The following is a 22,576-nucleotide window of genomic DNA, read 5'->3' on the forward strand; positions in this document are numbered from 1 at the left end:
AAATAGAATTCACAATAGGCAAAATGTCAAGAATATTCAAATCAAGCAGCAGGGAGGACCCCCAAAGGGAAAAATCAACCCTTTACAAAACAGCAGAATTCACACACAGTTCAAATCATGTGATTTGCTTTTCTTTGAACCTCAGTGAAAAATAGCACTGGAGCCACAAGCTATGACGAGTGTGTGTGTGTATATGTACAGTATGTATCATTTATATATATATATATATATATATATATATATATATATATATATATATATATATATATGAAAATGATATAGGGCTTGTGTCGCAAGATGTATGAGGATAGACTTGAGGACCTGAATATGTATACCCTGGAGGAAAGGAGAAACAGAGGTGACATGATACAGACATTCAAATATTTAAAAGGTAATCTATAAACAACCCTTTTTCAGAGATGGAAAGGTGGTACAAGTAGATGACATGAACTGAAGTTGCATGGGACTGACTCTGGAATAATGTCAGGAAGTACTTTTCACAGATAGGATGGTAGATATCTGGAATGCTCTCTCGCGGGAGGTGGTGGAGGTGAAATCTGTAACAGAATTCAAAAATGCATGGAATAAACACAAAGGAATCCTGTATAGAAGGGATGGAACAAAAGAAACAGTGGTGATTAGATGGCAACACCAGTAATTGGGAAGCAAAGTCAGTGTTGGGCAGACTTCTATGGTCTGTGCCCTGATCATGGCTGGAGAAATTTAGCTTCAGTAGCTGGAGAACAAGGCCAGTGCGAGGCAAACTTCTACGGTCTGTGCTCTGATTATAGCTGGACAGATAGGCCAGTGCCAGGCAGACTTCTTCAGTTTGTGCCCTGATTGTGGCTGGACAGATTTGGATGGACTGGAGTAGGGCTTTGATGAGAATTTGCACAGGATGAGAAGTTTTTTTTTTGTTACATTTGTACCCCGCGCTTTCCCACTCATGGCAGGCTCAATGCGGCTTACATATTGTATACAGGTACTTATTTGTACCTGGGGCAATGGAGGGTTAAGTGACTTGCCCAGAGTCACAAGAAGCTGCCTGTGCCTGAAGTGGGAATCAAACTCAGTTCCTCAGTTCCCCAGGACCAAAGTCTAAAGTCCACCACCCTAACCACTAGGCCACTCCTCCCTTGGTGGAGAACAAGGACAGTGCTGGGCAAACTTCTATGGTCTGTGCCCTGAAAATGACAAGGACAAATCAAGATCAAGTATACATATGTAGTATCACATTATACCTTATACTATGAGTTTATCTTGTTGGGCAGACTGAATGAACAGTACAGGTCTTTATCTTGTGTCATCTACTATGTTACGATGGTGCTCATTTTGAAAGCACGTAGACTTACAAAGTTCCATAGGTTACTATGAGGCTCATTTTCAAAAGAGAAAAATGTCCAAAAAGTGGCATAAATCTGCATTTGGACGTTTTTTTCACAAAAACATCCAAATTGGTGTTGACAAAACCAATTTTTAGACGTTTATCTGTAAAGTCCATTAGAAGTGCATTCAAATCACAAGGTGATAAAGGTGAGATCTGGGCATTCCTAACACTTGGACATTTTTCTGCCATAATAGAACAAAACAAAAGCATCCAGGGCTATAAGTTGGATGTTTTGGTCTAGACCTGTTTTATTAAGGAATAATCCACAAAAAAGTGCCCTAAATGACCAACTGACCATTGGAGGGAATCAGGGATGACCTTACTCCCCTAGTGGTCACTAACTCCCACCCACCTACCCCCAAAATGTGATTAAAACCAGCCTCTATGCCAGCCTCAGATGTTATACTCAGGTCCACTAGAGCAGCATGCAGGTCCCTGGAGTAGTCTAGTGGTCCCAGTAATCATAACATGATCAAATTTGAGCTGATATCTGGAGTGAAGTCACTAAGGAAATCTACTGTTGCAGCATTTAATTTTTGAAAGTGCGACTACGGCAAAATGAGGAACATGGTTAAAAAAGAATCTAAAAGGATCAGCCACAAAGGTTGAACTTAAAATCAAGGTATGGATGTTGTTTAAAAATACCTTTGTGGAAGCCCAGACTAGATGTATTCCACATATTATCAAAGGTGGAAAGAAGAGCAAACGACAGTCAGTATGGTTAAAAGGTGAAGTGAAAGAAGCTATTAGAGCCAAAAGAACATCCTTCAAAGAATGGAAAAAGGATCTGAATGAAGAAAATAAGAAGCAACATAAACACTGTCAAGAAAACATTGATAAAGAAGGCTAAAAGAGAATATGAAGAAAAATTTGCTGCGAAGACAAAAACTCATAAAACACCTTTTTCAGGTACATCAGAAGCAGAAAACCTGTAAGGGAATCTGTGGGACCATTAGATCATGAAGGAGCAAAAGGGGCACTCAGGGAGGACAAGGCCATAGTGAAGAAATTGAATTAGTTCTTTGCTTCGGTCTTAACGGAAGAAGATGTAAAAGATCTACCTGTACCAGAAACAGTTTCAAGAGTGACGATGCGGAGGAATTGAAAGAAATCTCGGTAAGCCTGGAAGATGTATTGAGCCAAACTGACAAGTTAAAAAGTGATAAATCACCTGGACTGGATGGCATACATCCTAGGGTACTGAAAGAACTCAAACATGAAATTGCTGATCTGCTGTTAAAATGGTCTGTAGTACCTAAAGATTGGATGGTGGCCAGTGTAACACTGATTTTTAAAAAGAGTTCCAGGGTGATCCGGGAAATTACATACCAGTAAGCCTGACTTCAGTGCCAGGCAAAATAGTGGAAACTATTATAAAGAATAAAATTACGGAACATATAGACAAACATGGTTTAGTAGTGAACAATTTTTATTGGTAAGCCAACAGGCAAATACAATGCTGTACAAACAAACTGAACAGAGAAAGATACAGAAAAAATATCAGCATCCAGTACTGACAACAATAAATTTTAACTCAAACAGGTCTCACCAATTTTATTTTATATATCCCCACTCCCAACTTTGGCCCCGAAAAGAAAAACAAAGTCACTGGCAGCCTTGGGGCCCTATTTACTAAGGTGTGTTAGTGTTTTTAGCGTTCCTACACGTGAGTGCGCGTGCTAACCATATAGGCAGCACATAGGGATATTGTAGGCAAATACATGGTTAATGCTCGTATGTTGTTAACGCGTGTTAAAAACATTAGCGCATCTATAACGCTGCTTAGTAAACAGGGCCCTTGGTTCTTATGGCATCCAGTGATAAAATTAAGAAAGACAGAGGACCAGATTTCATTGAAAGTGAATACCATTGCATCTTTCAGTGATGAAAATGGTTTAATATTACAGTCATCATGGGTTCAGCCAAATGAAGTCTTGCCTCACCAATTTGCTTCATTTCTTTGAAAGTGTTGCTTCATTTCTTTGAAAGTGTGAATAAGCATGTGGATAAAGGTGAGTCGGTTGATGTAGTGTATCTAAATTTTTCAGAAAGCTTTTGACATAGTTCCTTATGAGAGACCCCTGGACATTTTAACAGGGTGGATTAGGGTTCCTTGGGGTAGTAGAAGTCTATTGTTGGGGTTAGAAGGGTAGAGGGTGGGTTGGTGGTGGAGGAGGGATATTATGGTTGCTCGTTGTTATCATTGTTTTCTATTTGTGATTTATAAACAACAGTTGCACAGTATATTGTTCCTTTTTATACTTTAATAAAAAATTTTTAATATAAAATCATAAGTGTTCAAGGCTTCTTCAGATGAGGACAGAGCCTATGGTGACGGGGACAGAATCTGCGGGGATGGGGCGGAGATGGAGATAGAACCTGTGGGGTTGGGGACAAAACCTGCAGGGACAGGACAAGATGGGGATGGAAACAGAACCCACGGGGATGGGGTGGGGACAGGGACAAACTTTGTCCCTGTGTCATTCTCTACTACAGATACCATCCGGCTATGGTTGTAAGTTCAAAACCAGGACTAGTGAAAAAGCCTCTCTCTTGGAGCTGGGTAACTTGGCAGCTCTGCATACTGTATGGAAAGGCTGAAATGTGTGGTAAGACAAGGCAAGCTGACAGTGGAGGTTAGAGAGGAACTGGGGTCTCACCTCCATCAAGCTCTAAACTATTCATTCATCCTGCTTGTCTTGTATATTTAACCCCAAAAATGGCACATTAGGTTGTTTTTACATCTAGTGAAAATGTGTATCACCTATGAAATGGAGTGATTGTAGTAATCTTGTCCATTGCACCCCTTTTCTCTGCCCCCGCCCCCCCCCCCCCCCCCCACACACACACAAGAGCTCTGACTGTCAGCACAGGTTGGGTCTGATTAACTAACCCACCTAGCACTGCTGCTCTCTGACTAGTGTGTTTTGCGCACCTGAACAATCTGATTTAGTATTCCCTTTTATCTTTAAACTTTGCCACACAAGAGAACAGTTATAGGATTTGTATGTTTCTCCGACAGAGACATTTTTTTTTTCAGCTACACATTTGTAGTTACAGAAGAAAGAAAAAGAGTTACCTTTCTAGTTCTGACTTTCTACTGATTACATCAAACCTGGATCTCACAAATGCATGAAAAAAAGGAAAGGTTGCTGGAGTGACTAAATGAGATCGTCTGCAGTCCCTTTTTGTCTGCATTAATGTTTTATAGATGTATTTATTTTGCTACAGTTTTGTGAAGCTCTTGAATATACATGGCATATTAATACTGACCTTGGAGATTTATGATATGACCTCTAATGATATATTTGCATGGAACTGCCAGAGCATCGGCTTTGTCTCCACCCTCTGGGTTGACAGACAGTGCAGGAGCACTCTCACTATGTACACCAGAGCATTCGATATAATGTTTTTTTCACAGGACCCTTCTCTGCTAAGCTTGCATAGGTGGCTCTTTAGCGTTTGCTAAGCAAAAATGGGGCCTTCAAAATTCCATCCAGTTTTAGCTGCAAAGGGGGTTAATAATGTTAACCCGGAGGCACTATTCAGATTGTGTTTGGAAATGACTGATTGACGTACAGCTTTTTGTTTTTCTGCTAAAAAACTCAGGAACCAGAGAAAGAAATAATGGGGTCAATATTAAAAGCAGTTTAAATGGGCAGGAGAGCCTCCTGCCCATTTAAATCACTTGTGGTCGTCCAGCTGCTGTTATTCGGTGGAATTTAACTGGGCAGTGCCACTGAATATCAGCACTCTTCAGCTGTAACCCAAATGGGCAGCTCGAGGGCAGCTCGAGGGTGTTACAGGGAGAGGAACCAGGAGTCATGTGAGTGCTGGCGCCCACATAGCTAAACAGTGCTAACTTTGCCTAGTTTGCTATGTAGGTGCTGGCATTGAAAAACCAGCCAGCACATAGTTTGATGCTCTTCCCTCTCTCCCCAGCAAGGTCTGAGTGCCCCCTCCCCCACCTTCCCTTATAAGTAAAGACCCTCCTTTTACCACCACCCAGTCAGAATAGGCCCCCTTGGACCTACCTAAACTCTCTGGTGGGCCAGTGGGGTGATGGAGGCAGGAGTAACTCCCACTTGCTCATGGCCTGTAAGCTTCCATCTGCCATGTCCCGCCCTCGCTGACATCATTGCCTGTTTCCTGTCTGGCGGAACGCAGCAGATGGAAGCCTGCGGGGCTGGCTCAAACAAGAATGAATCGCTGCAGGCGCCAAGAACGCCTGTATGAACACCAGGGAGAGAAGGGGTTCAGAGACCGGAGTGCAGATGCCAGGATGCCGTGGAGGGTTCGCCTGTGCCCACGCAGGCCCACCCATAGGTATGCCACTGCAGAGGTTACCTACTACTTCACCTCCCAACTGCAAAAACTCATCGTGTAATTAAACTCTGTAATTCATTGCTAAAAATGTGATAAAAGCAGTTAGCTTAGCGGAATTTTAAAAAGGTTTGGATAACTTCCTGAAAGAAAAGTCCATAAGCCATTATTAAAATGGACTTGGGGAAAATCCACCGCTTAGTTCTAGGTTAAGCAGCATAAAAAGTATTGTGCTGTTTGGGATCTTGCCAGGTAATTTTAACCTGAATTGGCCACTGTTGGAAACAGGATGCTGGGCTTGATGGACCTCCGGTCTGTCCCAGTATGGCAATGCTTATGTTCTTATGTTCCTATGTAGGGGTTAATATTCAGCCTATGGTGGCCAGTGTTTTTTTAGATGTTGATCATCGCTGGCTGAATTTTGCCTGAATATCTGGGCAGTCGATGGCCTGCCACAAGTTAACTGGCCACCACTAATACTCAGCAGTAGTACCCAGACAGCTAACTGGTTAATTCAGGAGAGCCTTTTCTCTGTTTTCAATAACTGGATAGCTACTCAGGTACCACCGCTGAATATCAGAGATGACCGGGTAACTCCCTGCTCTACCTTGAGAGTAACTGGTTTCTTTGGATTTTCAGTGGTACAATATGGTTGTGCTGCTGAAAATTCAGAGGTAGCCGGTCAGAAGGAGATATCGAGGTAGAATCACTCCTACTTGATTATTTCCTACTGAATATCAGCCCCAGACTTGTTAAAAAAATTCTTGATTTAATTTCTTATGTTTTATTTTAATTTTGTTGTAATATGTCTTTTATTAATGTATTGTAGCATGAATCTGTATTCCGCCTTGATCTTAATGGTTAAATGCAGAATATAACTGATATAATTGGGTTGTCTGCAATCTGTCTAAGGACCACTCATGTGGAGAGTATTGCAGTAGTCTGAATGGAACACCACTGTAAATTTAAAGATAGACTGCAAAGAGAGGATTAGAGTACCCTGCTGACTGCTTTACTTTGTCTCCCCTTTAGGGGTTCTTAAAGGAATAGCACTGCCATACTGATCTACTGAAGCTCAGATATCACCCTTAGTGAGCACTGCGTTCCAGGTTAGAATATGTTCAGCACAAAAGCTGAAATTAGCTGCAACCTGTAACAGGACATTGATAGTCAGAATGGGGATGATTTGCGAGGACGTCCAAATCGAAATGAGGACGTCCCTTTCAATTATGCCCCTCCACGAGGCCTTGCTGTTAGGGCTGTGGCCACCCTGCCAGACTGCTGGTAGCATGGCAGCCCTTACCACCTCCTCTTCAGATGGTGGTATGTGAAATCACGCTATCAGCAGTAGTGATAGGTAGAGCGTGGTGCTGCACTATAAACTAGCTGCCGCCGGTGGCTACTCCTTTGCTCTGCTCCTGTTTCACCCAATCACTGCCCCTATCTGCATTAAGCATCTAGTGTGGGATTTTTACTGGATCCACACTAATTGGTAGGTAAAACCCACTCTAGATGCTTACGGCAGCTTAGTAAAAGGTCCCCTTAAACCCAGTGAGTGCACACACAAAAAGGACGTCTATTAACATATATAATCAAGGTGTTCATGTGCTAACTGTATGTTCAAACCAGTTTAAACATAAATGTATTTATTTAAAAAATTCTATTTTGCTGGTCCATTAACCATATTCTCTACAGATCACAAAATAAAACCTCCGGCAGCACATTACATAAAGAGCTTGTCAAGATAATTAAATGTTCCATCAATCAATACATTATTGAACACCAATAGATTGACCCCTGAAGAAGGCTGTTTTAGCCGAAACACGGACCGTGTTGGGTCTGAATAAAGGGTTCTTTTGGAGCACCCTGTGTGGTGACTGATCATTTGATATTGGGTCTTTTCCACCCCATTATTGTTGTTTGGTAATATTCAGCACAGTTTAGGCCTTTGACCATCATGTGGAAATTCTAAATTTGAACTCATGTGTCTTTTAAGGGGTAATATACTAAACATTTTCCCCAGTGACACCAATTTGGCTGCTCATTTTCAAAACACTTAGACTTATAAAGTTCCATAGGTTACTCTTGTAACTTTGTAAGTCTAAGGCCTCCAAATATTTGTTGCTCTCTCTTAAGTCAGGCACTGCAGGAAGTTTTGATGTTTTTAATAAATTGCATACACCCAAAGGAATCCCAAAACTGCACATTTTTACAGTATTCAATCATACCCCTGCAAGGATTCCCCATGCTGTACAAACAGATAGATCTCTGCTCTTTATTTGGGCTGGGTCTACCTCTTTGGCTGTTCTATGACATTATTTGGTTCCTAGGCTTTTCTGTGAAAAAAGTTTCAGCAGTTTTCTGCAGAAGAGAAGACTAAGAAAAATCTGTCCCTTTCCCTTCAGCGTGCAGTTTCATGGGAAACTTCAAACAAGGAATATGGATCATCTGGAAGAATAAATTGAAAAGGTGGTTTTGTGCTTTGCAAACAAAGCAAAACTATGTTGTTTTAGAAATTGCACTCAATTTTCATCAAACAGCTGGTGGTTATCTAATGTGTTTTGTTTTCTTTTTGGACTGAAGATGGATGTAGCAGGCAGCACAAGTCCTTGATTGGTGACCTTTTCTTATGTATATAAATTACAAATGGGAAAGGTGCTCTGAAAAACAAATGAATGTCACAGCTGCCGGCTCAATCAGTGGCAGCTCGCAGGAAACAAGCAGCGCCCATTACGCTGCACCACAGCACCCTGCCTTTCTTTGCTCCCTGAATTATTTATCTGCAGCAAATCCAAATTGCCAAGGCACACTCTTCAGAGCAGACAGATGCTTGCCAATTTCCTTGGGAAAATGGATACACACACACAAAAAAGGACGTGGAGCCTGCATTTCAGCGATCGGCCATATTGGTCGCGCACATTGAAAGGCATTAGCTGGCCAGCTCCGAGAGTGACACTCCTGAAAAAGCTCTGAACTCAAATGCAATTCTGCATGACACCTGCTCCTGTCCACATTCTGAATAAGACTTCCGGATCTACAGGGATCCGGGGGCGAGAGACTCTGCACCCCCTCTTAAGTGGGAAGGTTGCAATCAAAGCGTCAGTTTGCTCAGGCTCGGATTGCAAGGCTCTGGTTTGACGGGCTGCATAAATTAGAGCCACGGCTTGCTATGCGTTTACTTTAGGATTCACATAAATCATGGCACTCCCAGGCTGCACTTTGCAAATTTCCCGTCTGATTGCAGCAATTCCCTGTTTACACAATAAAAGATTATGGAAGGTGGAGCCAGTCCCACACTGAGCCCTTTGATTTGATTCTGTAAATCTGCCTCTGCTTATTTGATGGGATCCATTGTGAGAGACAGGTAGAAAGAATGATGGTGTAGCAGACGTATGCTTGCTTCCTGGCGTAATATAATGACAGAAAGCAATCTCTTTCCCCATAAAATGACGAGTCACATGGCCCAAGGCCGGCTTTGACATGGGCTTTATTCAAAGTAATCAGCGCAGGCTCCCTCGTCACCTGCTCTTGTCTTCTGTCAGCAGAGCGGTGGTACAGGATTAATTCTTCCAGCCCAGCCCTGCCTGTAATCCGTCCCTCCCTCTCCTCTTTCATTTGGCAATGTATTAGCTCATTACAGTTATGACATAGGATGTTTCCTGGTCGCCTTTTCCCATTTAAAAAAATGTATATAGTCTCTAAAAACAATGTAATATTCTATTTTACCATGTATCTGTGTACATCCGTTTCTACAAACTGGGTGAAAATTAACAGTGGAGCTCTGTACAAAAATGTTCCATTTCTCAAAATTAATCTGTGTCTCATCTGTGTGTTAGCTACTTAGTGATTGTGTAGTTTGCTGAATAGAGCTTAACTGTGGGATATGGGACCTGCTTGCCAGAGCATACCCTAGCCCAAATCCCCCCCCCCCTTTCTTTGCCTTCCATTGCCACTTTAGGCTCATTGCTCCCATACCCATGCTTCCCCTTAACAAGATAACCCCCATATATGTCAATTAATTCATACTCCTACTTGGAATAACAGTAGGCCACAGCTTAATTTATTAAACAAACTTTAAAACATTGCAACATCTTTAAATAACATAACACCCCAAGCTACAGCTATCAAATGTAGAAATATCCCCCAAAAGAAAAAAAAAAAATCCCAGCCACTGCTCACCATGACAGCAAAGCAGGAAATTCACTTCCAGTCATTCGCCTCCAATCTCCTTCTTCCGCCTCTGCCTTGTGGACCTCCTAACCCTTATACCAGATCTCCCAACCTGCCCTATTAATGACTTGGTTTATCCCCCATGAACCATCACTCCTGTAGTTTGGGATTTCCGCCACGGGGGCCTTTTGACACCTGTGGTGGTGCCGGAGACCAGCACTGGATGAAGGCTTCATCTGGCGGGGGTTGGGGACCCCCACCAGCGAAGGTATGTGCGGCAGTGGTACTTCAGCTGGTAGGGGTTGGGGACTGTACGGTGGCGACAGTGGATGGGGAGCAGTAGGGTGGTGGAGGGGGGACGGCGGCAGACCAAAATGTGTCCCCCCCCCACACACTTTGGGCTCTGGCCCCCTCCTGCCTCGAAGTCTGGCTATGCCCCTGGAATGGCCCATGATTCTCCCCCATGCTAGTCAAACATTTGTGCAAGATGGCCGGAAACTGGTACTTTGTCAATGTCGCCCCATCCACATGAAGCAGCAAGTGGGCACATTCAGAAAAGCCCTGGTTAAGGTCTCCAGACAAGAGAGAATGCCAGGGACCCATTTCAAAACTATGGTGCTTCCAATACCCTCCTGGACATTCTTAGAATGCAGCAACCAAATCTGCAGAACATCTCCCTGGATGATTACATGCTCCATCAGAGTCCCACCAGAAACGGCGACTGCCTTCGTCCCAAGGTAGACCAAGGAACCATGTGTATTAACCACAGGTTAATATCCTGTGTTCCCCATGACATGTGGAGGTTCTCCTCCATCTTGTCACGGAATGCCTCATCATAATTTAGCCATGACAACCCGCCATACATCTGGAAAGCATCAAGTACCATATCCGCATAGGCTAACAGGAGGCCATATTGCCTCGGGTCCCTGTGCCTCCCACATACTGGTCAAGCACATGAAGGATCACATCCAGTTGACTATGTTCCTAGCCACCCTCCCCTCTTTCACAGCCTCATCATACTTTTGTCCTTCTTACCCTTCCTGCGCACCCGCCCTTCTATAATACACTTCCTCTTCCTAATCTTCCTAGCAAAGCATGCTCCCACAATTCAGAAAGGGCCACCAATGCAGGCAGACTTCTAGCCTGATTCCCCCCTGCCGCAACTGTCCCAGAAGGCATGGATAAGACCACAGAAGGAGAGGAGGAAGAAAAATCAGAAGAAGACAATATGCCCTTTTCCCTTCCCTTTCTTCTTCCCTGCTCCTGCTTAGAAGAATGAAGATCATTTACTGGATCCTGATGCAGCAGCTCCTGCCATTGAAGTCCCTGAGACCACAGCAGAGCCTTCTCGTTGAGCTCCCTGGAAGATCAGCCATCAAAGCCACAGTAGAAGCCGCAACCTGAGCAAGACCCAGACTGGCAGAGCCACTTGTATGTGCCACCAGTGGCCCAGGGTCTGCCTCCGTAGACCATGATTCCAACCGCCCCCTTCCAAGGAGACACCCCCACCCCAGAGAACCCAGGGAGAGGCAGACCTACCACAGGCTGAGGAGGGAAACCTGCCCAAGGGCCATAGGGGGACATGGAGGCAGGACCCAACCAAGGGGGCCAATAATAGGGCTGCCAAGCCCCCAACATGAGGGGATCTAGACTAGAAAAGAACCACTCAGTGGGGGCCTAGAAGGGACACCCATAGGAGGGCCTAAAGGTAAAGTACTGCAGGCCAAGGTACTGGCAGAGGAAGAAGGCAAATTGGAAATTCCCTCTCCCAGTCCACTAGCAGTAATTGATCCTATAGTGGGAGGGAGACCAGCCCCAACACCAGTATAGGGGAAACCTGGGCCTGCTGCAAAGGAAATGATGCAGCAGAAGAAACAGGAGGAGGAAGGGAGGCCAGAGACACAGCATAGGAGTTCCCTGCCGAGGAACTCCCATCCAACACTAGCAGAAAGGGAGACCCCAACCGCCCAGAAGAAGTAGGCTGCCTAGGGATCCCCCTCCCACTGACCCAAAACCCAAGGGACCTGAGACCTGCTGAGCAGGCCCCGTTTTTAACTTCTTTGCCCGAACAGAGGAAGGCCCTTTATTTGGGCGATTCCTGCCCGCTTTTAAGGCTGCATCCACAGCTATCACTGTTCAGGTGCTATCCTTAGAACTGTGGGTCAACTGGAGAGCTGCCAATGGTGCAAGGGTACCCACCTGCTCAGGACTCCCCCAATCATCGAGGGAATCACTGCACAGGGAAGACTTCCTCTTGCACGCTATCCTCCACTGAAGCATCAGTACTGGACTCCATGCTGCAAAGTCGCCTCTGTGGAGCAGAAATGCCCTGATCCTCGGAGGGGGCAAGCCTTTAAGAGGCACCTAAGACCCGCCACTACCTCACCACCTACACAGTACACTAGTCAGCAGATTCGTGGTCAAACTATTTTCATTCAAATGCACCCTATTACAGTTGCCTGGGACCTGTGGCACCACCCCCACACTGGCCACCAGCCAACTGCGCAAGCCCTGGGTGACCAGGCCCAGCCCGCGGTTAACCAGCGACTGTCGAGACAAGCTCTTGGGCTTGTCTTTTATAATCACTGCAGTTTCTACATTTTACTTCCAGTTTTTTTTTTATTTGCAAACTGACTAGAAGAATCCCAAAGCCTGGATGTTTATTTTTTTTTTCAGTGACACTATGATGTCATTTCCTAAGGGACAGAGACATCCTTTGGGCGTAGCACTAGATATTTAATACTACTAGAGGCATATGTGTCCAGTGACTATCCCAACAATGGAGTATGAGAAGGAGGGAAACTGGTGTGTCCATGATTCCACTTTCTATAAGGACAAGAATGTCAATTAATTAACCAGCTCTGAAAGTCATTTTCTTGTGGCCTATTGTCCCCTTTCTTGTAACTGCCCATTGCCTAGGATACCGTTTCGTAAGCACTTCGTTTGTTATTATTATTTATTGCATTTGTATCCCACATTCCCCCACCTATTTGCAGGCCCCAATGTGGCTTACATAGAATTGTTAACATTGTCATTTCCTCATGAACAGTTGGATTACTGTGATTGGTTTTCTGAAAACAGGACAATAAAAGTAGGGACTGCTCACTAGCGGGCCATTGCTGAGAACTCCCATGGTAAAGCCAATAGCGCAGAACCCATACCACTGGAACAGCGCAGAAAACTAGCTCGCCAATGCTCAAAGGAAGTGGTTTTCAAATTGTATGGATGCTGTAAAAGTGAAAGCAAGGTGGAATGTGTTTGGTGTATGTACAGAAGAGTTTCACAGTAAGTTTAGCTCTTGTGCGCATACACAAGGCAAACCCCAAAAGTGAAACACACTTTGGTGCCTGTTTTCTGTGCCTTTAAATATAAGGTTTTCGTTTTGTTTTTTAACTTGGAAGGCTTATACTTAAGTGGAGGAGATAGGCGCCAATGTGTGCTTTCACTTTTGGGTTTGCTCTGACTTGTACACATTCATCTCTCACTGCCAGCACTTAGGAACTTGCATGGGCTTCCTTCTGCTTCCAAAATAAGTAAAAACTGGCAGATTTTAAAGAAAGAATCGTGAGAAATCCTGTCTTCAAACACCCTAATGCCTGCCCCGAGCTGTTGTTAGGTTTTCAGCGGTAAGGACAGCTTTGTTTTGTATGCTGTTCTCTGAGCATTGAGAGGGAATAGGAAATGACATCATTAATATCCTTTTGATTATATTTGCATGCTATTTGCATTAATCTTTGGTGTGCATATTATCTCCCGCATTAGAGCCTTCTGAGCACTCTGTGCTCACTAACACTGACACTAATTGCTTCTAGTGCTGGCATTACGTTTTAAGCATCGGCCCACAGGTTAGTTCATAAGAAGGAAATGAGACAGAATATAGTGCTTCAGTAAATATGCAAAAACCCAGTGGCATAGCTAGGACTGAATGGGCTAGAAAAATTGATATGGGTCCCCTATAGCACCATTGCTCCCATGGTAGTGGGGATGGTGGGATGGGGGACACAAAGATGCACACTTCCTAACGCTGACATATTACAATTTATAAATTCAGAAAAAATTATTTTCCACCTTTGTTGTCTGAGCATTGCTTTGGTCCTGGTGTCTCTCTTCTGCTTTTCTCTGGGGGGGGGGGGGGGGGGGGGTTCTTTCCAACGTCTCCTGTTCTTTTGATGTTTCTTCTCTATGTCCAGCATTCATCTTTTCTGAGTCCCTATCTGTGTTGTCTAGCATCTCCCTTCTGTGTCCCTATCCCCAAACTTCCCCATGTTCAGCATCTCTCCTCTGTGTCCCTTTCCCTCATTTTGTGTCCAGTTTTGCCACTCTGTGTCCCTTTCCCTGTTCCCTCCACAGCCACATCTCTTCTGTGTCCCTATTCCTCCCCATATCCAGCCTTTCTCTTCCCTTCCTCCTGCATCCCAACCCTGACCCCTCCCTTCCTCTGTTGGTCCATCTGTTCTCCTTTCTCTTCTGGTCTATCTCTTCTCTCTGCCCCCCACCCCCCCAGTCCAGCATCTGTCCCCTTTCTTCCCCCTCCTTTTGCTCCAGGTCTCTCTCTCTCTCTCTCTCTCTCTCTCTCTCTCTTCCCTCTGCTCCCCTCCCAGCCAGTTTGGCATCTCTCCATTCCCATCTGCACCCAGGTCCATCATCACACACCTCTTTGCCAGGCCTCCACACACTGATTGCAGCAGAGACAGCCTGAAAGCTGCTTCATTTGCTGGTGGGGCCTTTTCTCTGCTGCATCCTATCTCTCTCTGCTGCAGCTTCCTGTGGGCGGGACATGGCAGAGGAAAGGCCCCACCAGCCAGTGTGGCAGCTTTCAGGCTGTCTCTGCTGCGGTCCCCACTGCAGCGTCTGGAGGGCGGTGGGGGGGGGGGGGGGGGGGGGTAAGCTGGAACGATGCCAGACCCGGATGCATACAGGTGGAGGATCAGGTTTGTTCAGCTTCAGGTGGCCTCTACCATTGGGCATCCCTGGGCACTTTGTCAGGCTCACTCAATGGTAGCTATACCTTTGCTAAAAACCCTTTCTCCTTTTGGCTATTAATGTAAACAGATAAAAGACAGAGGCTCATTTTCAAAGCAATAGACTTACAAAGTACTATAGATTACTATATAACTTTATAAATCTAAACTTTTTAAGTCTATGTGCTTTGAAAATGAGCACAAAAGTATCTCTTTTTCTTATAAAGGATGACGTAAGGAGCTTTCTGTATTTTCTGATCATAATGATGGAGAATCCATCAATCCTGGTAGATGAGCTTCAGCAACTCCCTTTGACTAAGTTTATTTATGCATCTAATGATAAAATGATTCTTCTTAGTATTGTTATTGGACTGATATTGAAAAGGACAGCATATGTTTTTATATGTATTAGATTTCCAGTTGTAATACAGATACCATCCATTTACTACCATGTGGCAAGTTATGTAGTTAAATGTTACCTGAGTATGTAAGGACAGGCTAGAGGCTTCCAAAACTTTATCTGGAGGGTGTTGAAATTCAGTTGTCTCTAGATAACTTACCGTTTAAGTTAGGCTGCATAAACACACACAGCATTTAGTACTGCTGAATATGCAAATAAAGGGGTATGTTTACTAAGTTGCCTTAGCGTTTTTAATGTGCCTGTAAATTTAAGGCGCATTAAACGCTAACGTGGCTATACATTTCTATGGGCACATTAAAAACGCTAATGTGCCCATAGCGCCGCTTAGTAAACCTAGCCCAAAGTGAAGCATGGTAGGGTTTATCTGGCAGCTCCCACTGCTGAATATCTGGCCTATTACTTAGAGAACACTAGCAGGGGTATACTGCATCGTACAGACACATACACCTTAATGCTATAAATTTGGGCAGACAATTTTATGCTTATCCTACAAAGTTATGTGTGTAACTTACTATAATTTGCTATTAATTGACATTAATGACCAATTATTGGCTATAATCTTAATTGGTGCTAATTAAGACTTATTAGCAGATAGGCTTATAGCTGCTTTAGTTGGAATTCTGCAAATTGTACATACAAAGTCATAGCATACAACTGCAAGGGGAGGGGCCTGGGAGGGGCATGCCTAGCAATTACACTCGCTGGTTATAGAATACTAATAATTATGTACATAGGAGCCAACTTTTCAAAATTATTGGGGGTGCTAAGCCCAGTGGAAATAACCCCTTCCTGGATACATACAAAGAATTTTCTCAATATTGGGGGTGCTCAAGCACCCACAGCACCCACAGAGTCGGCTCCTATGATTATGTGTCTAACTGCCTCCAGTTAGGCGTGAGCATTTATTACAGTCATTGAGCTGGCATAGGTTCTTTCGCCTAAAGTTAGATATGTAACTGTTGACTTACACTGTTACTCAATAATGGCAGATATGCACATAACTGCTGTTATAGAATTGGTGTTTAGCATGCATCATCACGGTGCCTAATTTAGGTGACCCTTTGAGAATTACCTCCATATCGTAAATGAGACAGGCAATCCTTGTTTCTTGAAGCTCACAATCTAAAAAAGACAGACAAATATCATGTGTTATAAGAACAATCCTTGGCCCACCATTGAGATCACAGGTGAAAGAGGTGAAACTGACAGCTAATGAACTTGCACTGTTGATCTCTTTCTTTTGTGGTCATGTGTGCTTGATTTTTAAGTTTCGGACAGCAAAATGATAGAACTGACTCCCTATGCCTCCACTTAACAAACATCCCCCACCCAACAGAAGAGAGTAAACTTTCTCAAAGTAGAACGATGAATGAGAAGATGATTGCTATGTTTGTGTATCTAGGTCTTTCCTATCAATATGATGGAGTTCTTAAAAATTTTTTTTTTTTTGCTTTGACCCTTTACATTTAAGTTTTTTCCTGGAATCTAAGAGGGCAGTAACCCCATCTCCAAATCCAGAAATGGTATTGACATCTACACCATAAACTGAATTAGAAATGCTCTTGAAACTCTCCTTTCAGGTCTCTAATTTTGAATTAGTGATTGATATTATTTTCCCCTGAGTATAGTGCCTTGTTCCCACTCTAGAATTGTGAACTAAGATAGGATGACTATATACTTATTTTCCTTGTAATAATTTATAAATGTAAAAATATTGTGATTATATTCTTCCTTTTTTTTCTGTACAAGAGCTATTCTTGGAATTGTAATATTAAACCTTAAAAATAAAATTAAAAAAATATTATTATTGTTATCTTATTTTATATTTATTGTGTATGTTTGCAAACCACTTTGGTCTTTTAAGTTGAGCGGTATATTACGTTTTAATAAATATAAACAGAGAAAGAGATAGCACTTATTCACTATACCATTCTTTTGTAGTTAACTTGCTGAAATGTAATATATCATTTATATTGTGTCAACTCCCAATAAGGTCCAAAGCAGATTACCTAGTCATGCAACAGAAAAACAAAACTTCATATAAAATGACAAAACAAAAATTACATAAGATATCCATTGATTTCGTATTTGTTCAGAAAAGGTTTCCAACTGGTGCAGTTGCAGGTTAGGGTGCAAAGTACCAGATCAGCGCCTAACATGTGCTGAATTGGTCTCCTCGGTTGATGCAATTTAATGAGAAGAAAGCAACAAGCCACAACAGGTGAATGATTTGCTTAAAAATGAACTTTTGTATTCTCCATGTTTGGTTGCAGATGAACTTAGAGAATGAAGATAAAAGAACACGGACACGGTCAAAAGCAATCCGAGGTGAGCTTCTTCCTCTTCTCCTCTCAACCATTTCAACCATTTTAAAGTCCTTGGGACAAGTCTGTCAAATGAACAAGCTCAGGTTCTTATGTTTTGTCTCAAAATTGTAAACATTATCATCTCAAGAAATTCAGAAAATCAACCTCTATGCCACTGAATAGTGGATATTTCATTCAATAATGAGAGTCTGAATGGCACAGGATCCATCCTATGTGGACAGCTGAAGTTCTGTAGTGCTCTGTTTCTCCAGCCAAATTATCCACAATGAATATCCATGAGGCACTGCATTCCAGTGTATTTCATATACAATTTTAATTCACCTCATGCAGATTCTGGTTTCCCAAATTTCATGCTCCACAATTCACACATTATTGGGGGGAATTCTGCAAGTTGCTGCCTCTTTTTAGGTGCTACAATGCCACATGGTGAAAGGCTATTCTATAACAGCATCTGGGTGCTGAGATTCCATTATTAAATCCCAGCATGACCCAGCATCAGTGCTTTACATTTAGGCATTGCAACCATAGCCTTGGTATAACTGGGTGCAGCTAAGTGCAGTGACGTGTAATTGGGAGGCATGCCTCTGTCAGGTCCATGCCCCACCCATGAGTACGCCCCCTTTTGTATTTGCACACAATACCACTTATTCGCATCCTTACAGAATAGCACTTATGGTGCTTATGCATATAAGTGCTGATTTTATGTGCATGTACATATGAAAAGGGGTGCACACCCTTGAACATCTTGTTATAGCATTACCTTTCACATGTTTTTAGGTGAATCTGTTTGTTGATTGGCCCTTGTTTTTGAAGTTTTTATAGGCAACCTGATAAAATTACCTCAAAGTATATGGAGTATATCAGATGAGTGATGAGAGTACCGACGATTTAACGATGTTTGATTTCCTATAGGTACAAAATGGAGAGAAAAAATCTTTGTGAGTCAGCGTTTAAAAGGATCAGCAATCAATCACTGTAATGTAATTTTCTTTAAATGCCAGCTACAGTGGTCAAAACATATCTGGATGTTCAGTGCAATTATCTGGATAACATTGACTATCCAGCGCCGGAACTGAAATTCAGATAGTGACAATTTTCATTCTGCTATCTGAATAACATATCTGGTTAACTTAGGACAGCTTTGTTATCCAGATAGCAGACTCAATACTGATAGTATTCAGTAAGTTCTGGACCCCTTGCGGTTCCGTGCTCTGCTCTTGCATAATCTGCATAGTATAAGGGTGGTCTGTGAGGGTATTCAGCGGTACTATTCTGACAATATCTCTGAATATCCCAGTCAGCCACAGTTATTCGGATAGCAGGTGCTGTTATCTGGAAAAGTACGTTTGCAGATTGACCTATAAATCTCTACTCATTGTTTCTACAGTAATCAGAGTTATTTGAGTGGTAAAATAATAAATTGTTTTATTGTCATTAATGAATTATAAAGAATGGCATATATTTATTATACCTTGCAGTTGTGTTTATTAGATTGATTAACTCCTTTCTTTCATGTGTCTTTCCTCAGTGGTGCCCCTGGAACTCATAGGTCAGGAAGTGAGGTAAGGGAAATGCAATAATATTTGCCCATCGTACTTAAAGTTCTTGTAATTTCTCCTCACCATCAGAACAGGATTTCATGGTAGACCTGTACAGTAATCCTGTTCAATGGCAATCAAGACTGAGGGGCCCTGGTAGAGGTGTGTGCAGACCTTCAGCATGAGAATAAAAGTAGTAGAATAGAAAAGACTAAGGTTTCCAGTGGATTTTCTGTATTTATTTTCTACTTAAAAACTCTGTATTCACTAAAAATTGAAATGGGGGAATTTACATATTTTCCTGTATTTTTCTCAGCCCTTGTTCCTGATGTTTTCCTCAGTATTTTTGGGACAGTAAATTCATTTTGATTTTTGAACAAACACATCCTGGTGTGGACTATTTTTGGGAGATATGAGAGAGTGTAATCCCCCGAGCCTCACAGCTATTGTTGTTCTTACACCCAAGAACCTGATTCCAGACAAAGCAGTCAGAGAAGCACTTTTACACAGCAGTGTTTGAAGGTCTCTAATTAAGGAGGTCACAAGTGATTAATGAGATGGGGCCTTTTTACTAAACAGCAGTAACTTTTATACTTGCAGCAAATTTAAAGCAAAGATGAAATTGCATTATGTGCAAAGCCTATGCAGTAAATTTTGGAAGCATGCCCTGCATCTGCCCTACATTTACCACGCAGGGCAGACATTTACGGCCACATTCTATATAAGGTGCCTAAAATATTCACGCAGTAAACATTTCTGCCTAAGCTTATTCTATAAGCAGCATCCAGATTTAGGTGCAGTATATAGAATATGCTTAGTTGATATCCGAGCGCCTAAAACTATGCACCTCCATTTACAGCAGCGAAACTGTGGAATGAATCCCCACACACAGATTTACGCACATTGGGTCATATTCTATTACTACGCACGTAAATTTTGGAACACCCACGAAATGCCCATTTCCCCGCTCATAGTCACACTTAGCGAGTTGTGTGCATAAATTCTAATTATTGCCAATTAGTGCTCATTATTGCTTTTTAAGTACTGTTATCAATGCTGATTAGCTTGTTAAGCCAATTAAGTTACGCATGTTATTATAGAATATGCCTGAATTTTGGTGCGGATCTCTAGGCTCGCTATATAGAATCCGGCAGTTAGCGTACAGGCATTGTATTACACGCTTGGGCCAATAGTGAGGAGGATCTATTCTAACTGTCACAGTGATAGCTGGCTGGAGTGGTGCAACCAGTTCTTTGCTCCCCCTGATGACAACTCCAAAACACCACCACCATCTCTATGTACAGACCTCGCCCCTTGCAAGAAACCCAGCACCCCCTCCCCCCCAATCAGATCTGATTCCTACAATCAGGGCCAGTACCCTTGTGACCAGGCTTGACAACATATCCCCAATTAGGGCTGGCACCCCTCTGATCAGACCTGGCAGCCCACCCCCTATTAGGGCTAGTACCCCTCAGGGCTGGCACTCCGCACCCCAGAGCAGACTCTGCACCCCTCTGCACAGACTCTGCACCCCACCTCTGATCCAACAACCCTGTCCCTTCACTAAACCCTGCACCCCCTGACAAACCCTGCTCCCTCCAGATTCCTACCCTCCCCCTGCCTCTGACACCCATGGGACTCACCTGGAGTCAGCATTGGTGGGATAGTGGTTCCAGGTGGCAGTAATCCTCCTCCATTGCACCCAGGTTAGTGCCTGAATTCAAAATGGAGTCAATGATCCCTAGAAGTAGTTTTGTGGTACTACAGCTAAGGGGCATTCTTCCTTATAATGAGGTAAGTAGTGAAGCTGCTAAACATATTTTTCCTCGTAGAAGGTAGAAATTAAAAAAATGGGAGATTATCAGCATTAACCCCCTGGCCAAAACAAGCCTTTTCTTAGCAGTCATGCTGACTTTGGAAAGGTACAAAAGCCAAGAGGGAAATCTTTTTGATTATATGCCCCTTTGAATCTTTGTGTCCCGGGCATATGGACATGAAAATAGTGGCTTTCTGAAATAGTTATATGTATCTGTCCAATCTACACTATTTACTTGTGTAGGTGCTTTTAGAAGAACCTCTGCAATGTTAGAATAATGTAGAACTAACAGGATGTCTTGGAAATGTCTCAAAATCAGAGACAATGAGTCACCAAAGAGTGCAAAGAAAACAAAATACCAATATGGTAAAAAGCAACTTTATTGGAAATGGCCATGTTTTTGGCATCTGCCTGCATCAGGGGTATGACAATGTCAACATCGGGTCTTGTGCCTAAGAATTATTTTGTCAATAAAGGTGCCTTATACCATGCTGGTGTTTTGTTTTCTTCTCCTCTCCTGTGCTGCTGTTTGGGTTTCTGCCAGGTATTTAAGACCTGAATTGGACACTGTTGGAAACAGGATACTGGGCTAGATCGACCATCGGTCTGACCCAGTATGGCTATTTTTATGTTCTTATGTTCCTATGACTTGTCTCTGACTTCTTTGATCACCTTCAGTGTAGCCAACCTCTTTTGCTTCTCTATCTTGGAAATGTCTTCCTAAATGTTTGTGCTAAGTCATCTCCTTTCAATGTTTAGGTCTAAAGGCATTTCATGTACTTTCAGACTCAGCTGATGTTTTCCAATCTCTATGACTCATATTTTCCTGACAACCAGCAAAAACGATAATCTAAAAAGTAGTGAACTGGGTGTGAATCATAAGCAAAGCATCAAGCATGTTGTGGGATCAATTCAAGAAAGGCCACCTAAAGTTAGGCTCCTAAATTTTATAATGACAATTAAGCACATAATTGCTGATATAGAATACTAGTGTAAATAGGCACTTACCCACCAACATTTAAGCAAGACCACTTATTCCATGTCTATGGTAGGTGCAAATGTGTGTGCATTGCAACCATAACTGATAGTATTCTATAAAATGCACTAGAATAGTTGGAATGCCCATAACCTGCCCATACCCCACCCATGTTAATGCTCCTTATGCAGTTATACATTAAACAATTTAAACACACACTTTATAAAATAGGGTCATTGCCCACATGCATAACTACTAATTAGTGCCAATAAGTGCTAGTTAAGGCCAATTATTGATAAACATCAATGAGCCAATTAAGTAATTAAGTTTCGTACATACGTGGTTATATTCTATAACTGAATGTGCAATTGTGCACATGCCATTTATAGAATTAGAGGATTTATCTGGATGATATTCAAGACCATTTAACCGGCCAGGAATGGCACCTAGCCAGTTCAATGGTACATAGCCGGCTATCTGCCGATATTCAGCGTGTCGCCGGCCAAGTTTGCCAGCCAAATATGGATGTGTCAATACCTGGAATATCTTTGGCAAATTCAAATTAACCAGCCAGTGCTGAATATCAGCTTGGCTGGTTAAGTTGGAACCAACAAAAATAAACCAATTTTATTCAATTCTGGTCACCGGAAATACCTC

At 42.7% G+C, this 22,576-nt stretch overlaps 1 protein-coding gene across 1 annotated transcript in view; it reads left to right on the plus strand.

The window, feature by feature from the left end:
- MYT1 (myelin transcription factor 1) overlaps positions 1-22,576 on the plus strand; it is a 151,947-nt gene that overhangs the window by 24,346 nt on the left and 105,025 nt on the right. The window contains exons 3-4 of the mRNA XM_030213449.1: positions 17,536-17,590; positions 19,118-19,151. Of these exons, the coding sequence (XP_030069309.1) occupies positions 17,536-17,590; positions 19,118-19,151 (89 nt within the window). The remainder of the gene's footprint in view (positions 1-17,535; positions 17,591-19,117; positions 19,152-22,576) is intronic.

Source organism: Microcaecilia unicolor, chromosome 8, assembly GCF_901765095.1.
Source record: "Microcaecilia unicolor chromosome 8, aMicUni1.1, whole genome shotgun sequence".
NCBI lineage: Eukaryota > Metazoa > Chordata > Amphibia > Gymnophiona > Siphonopidae > Microcaecilia > Microcaecilia unicolor.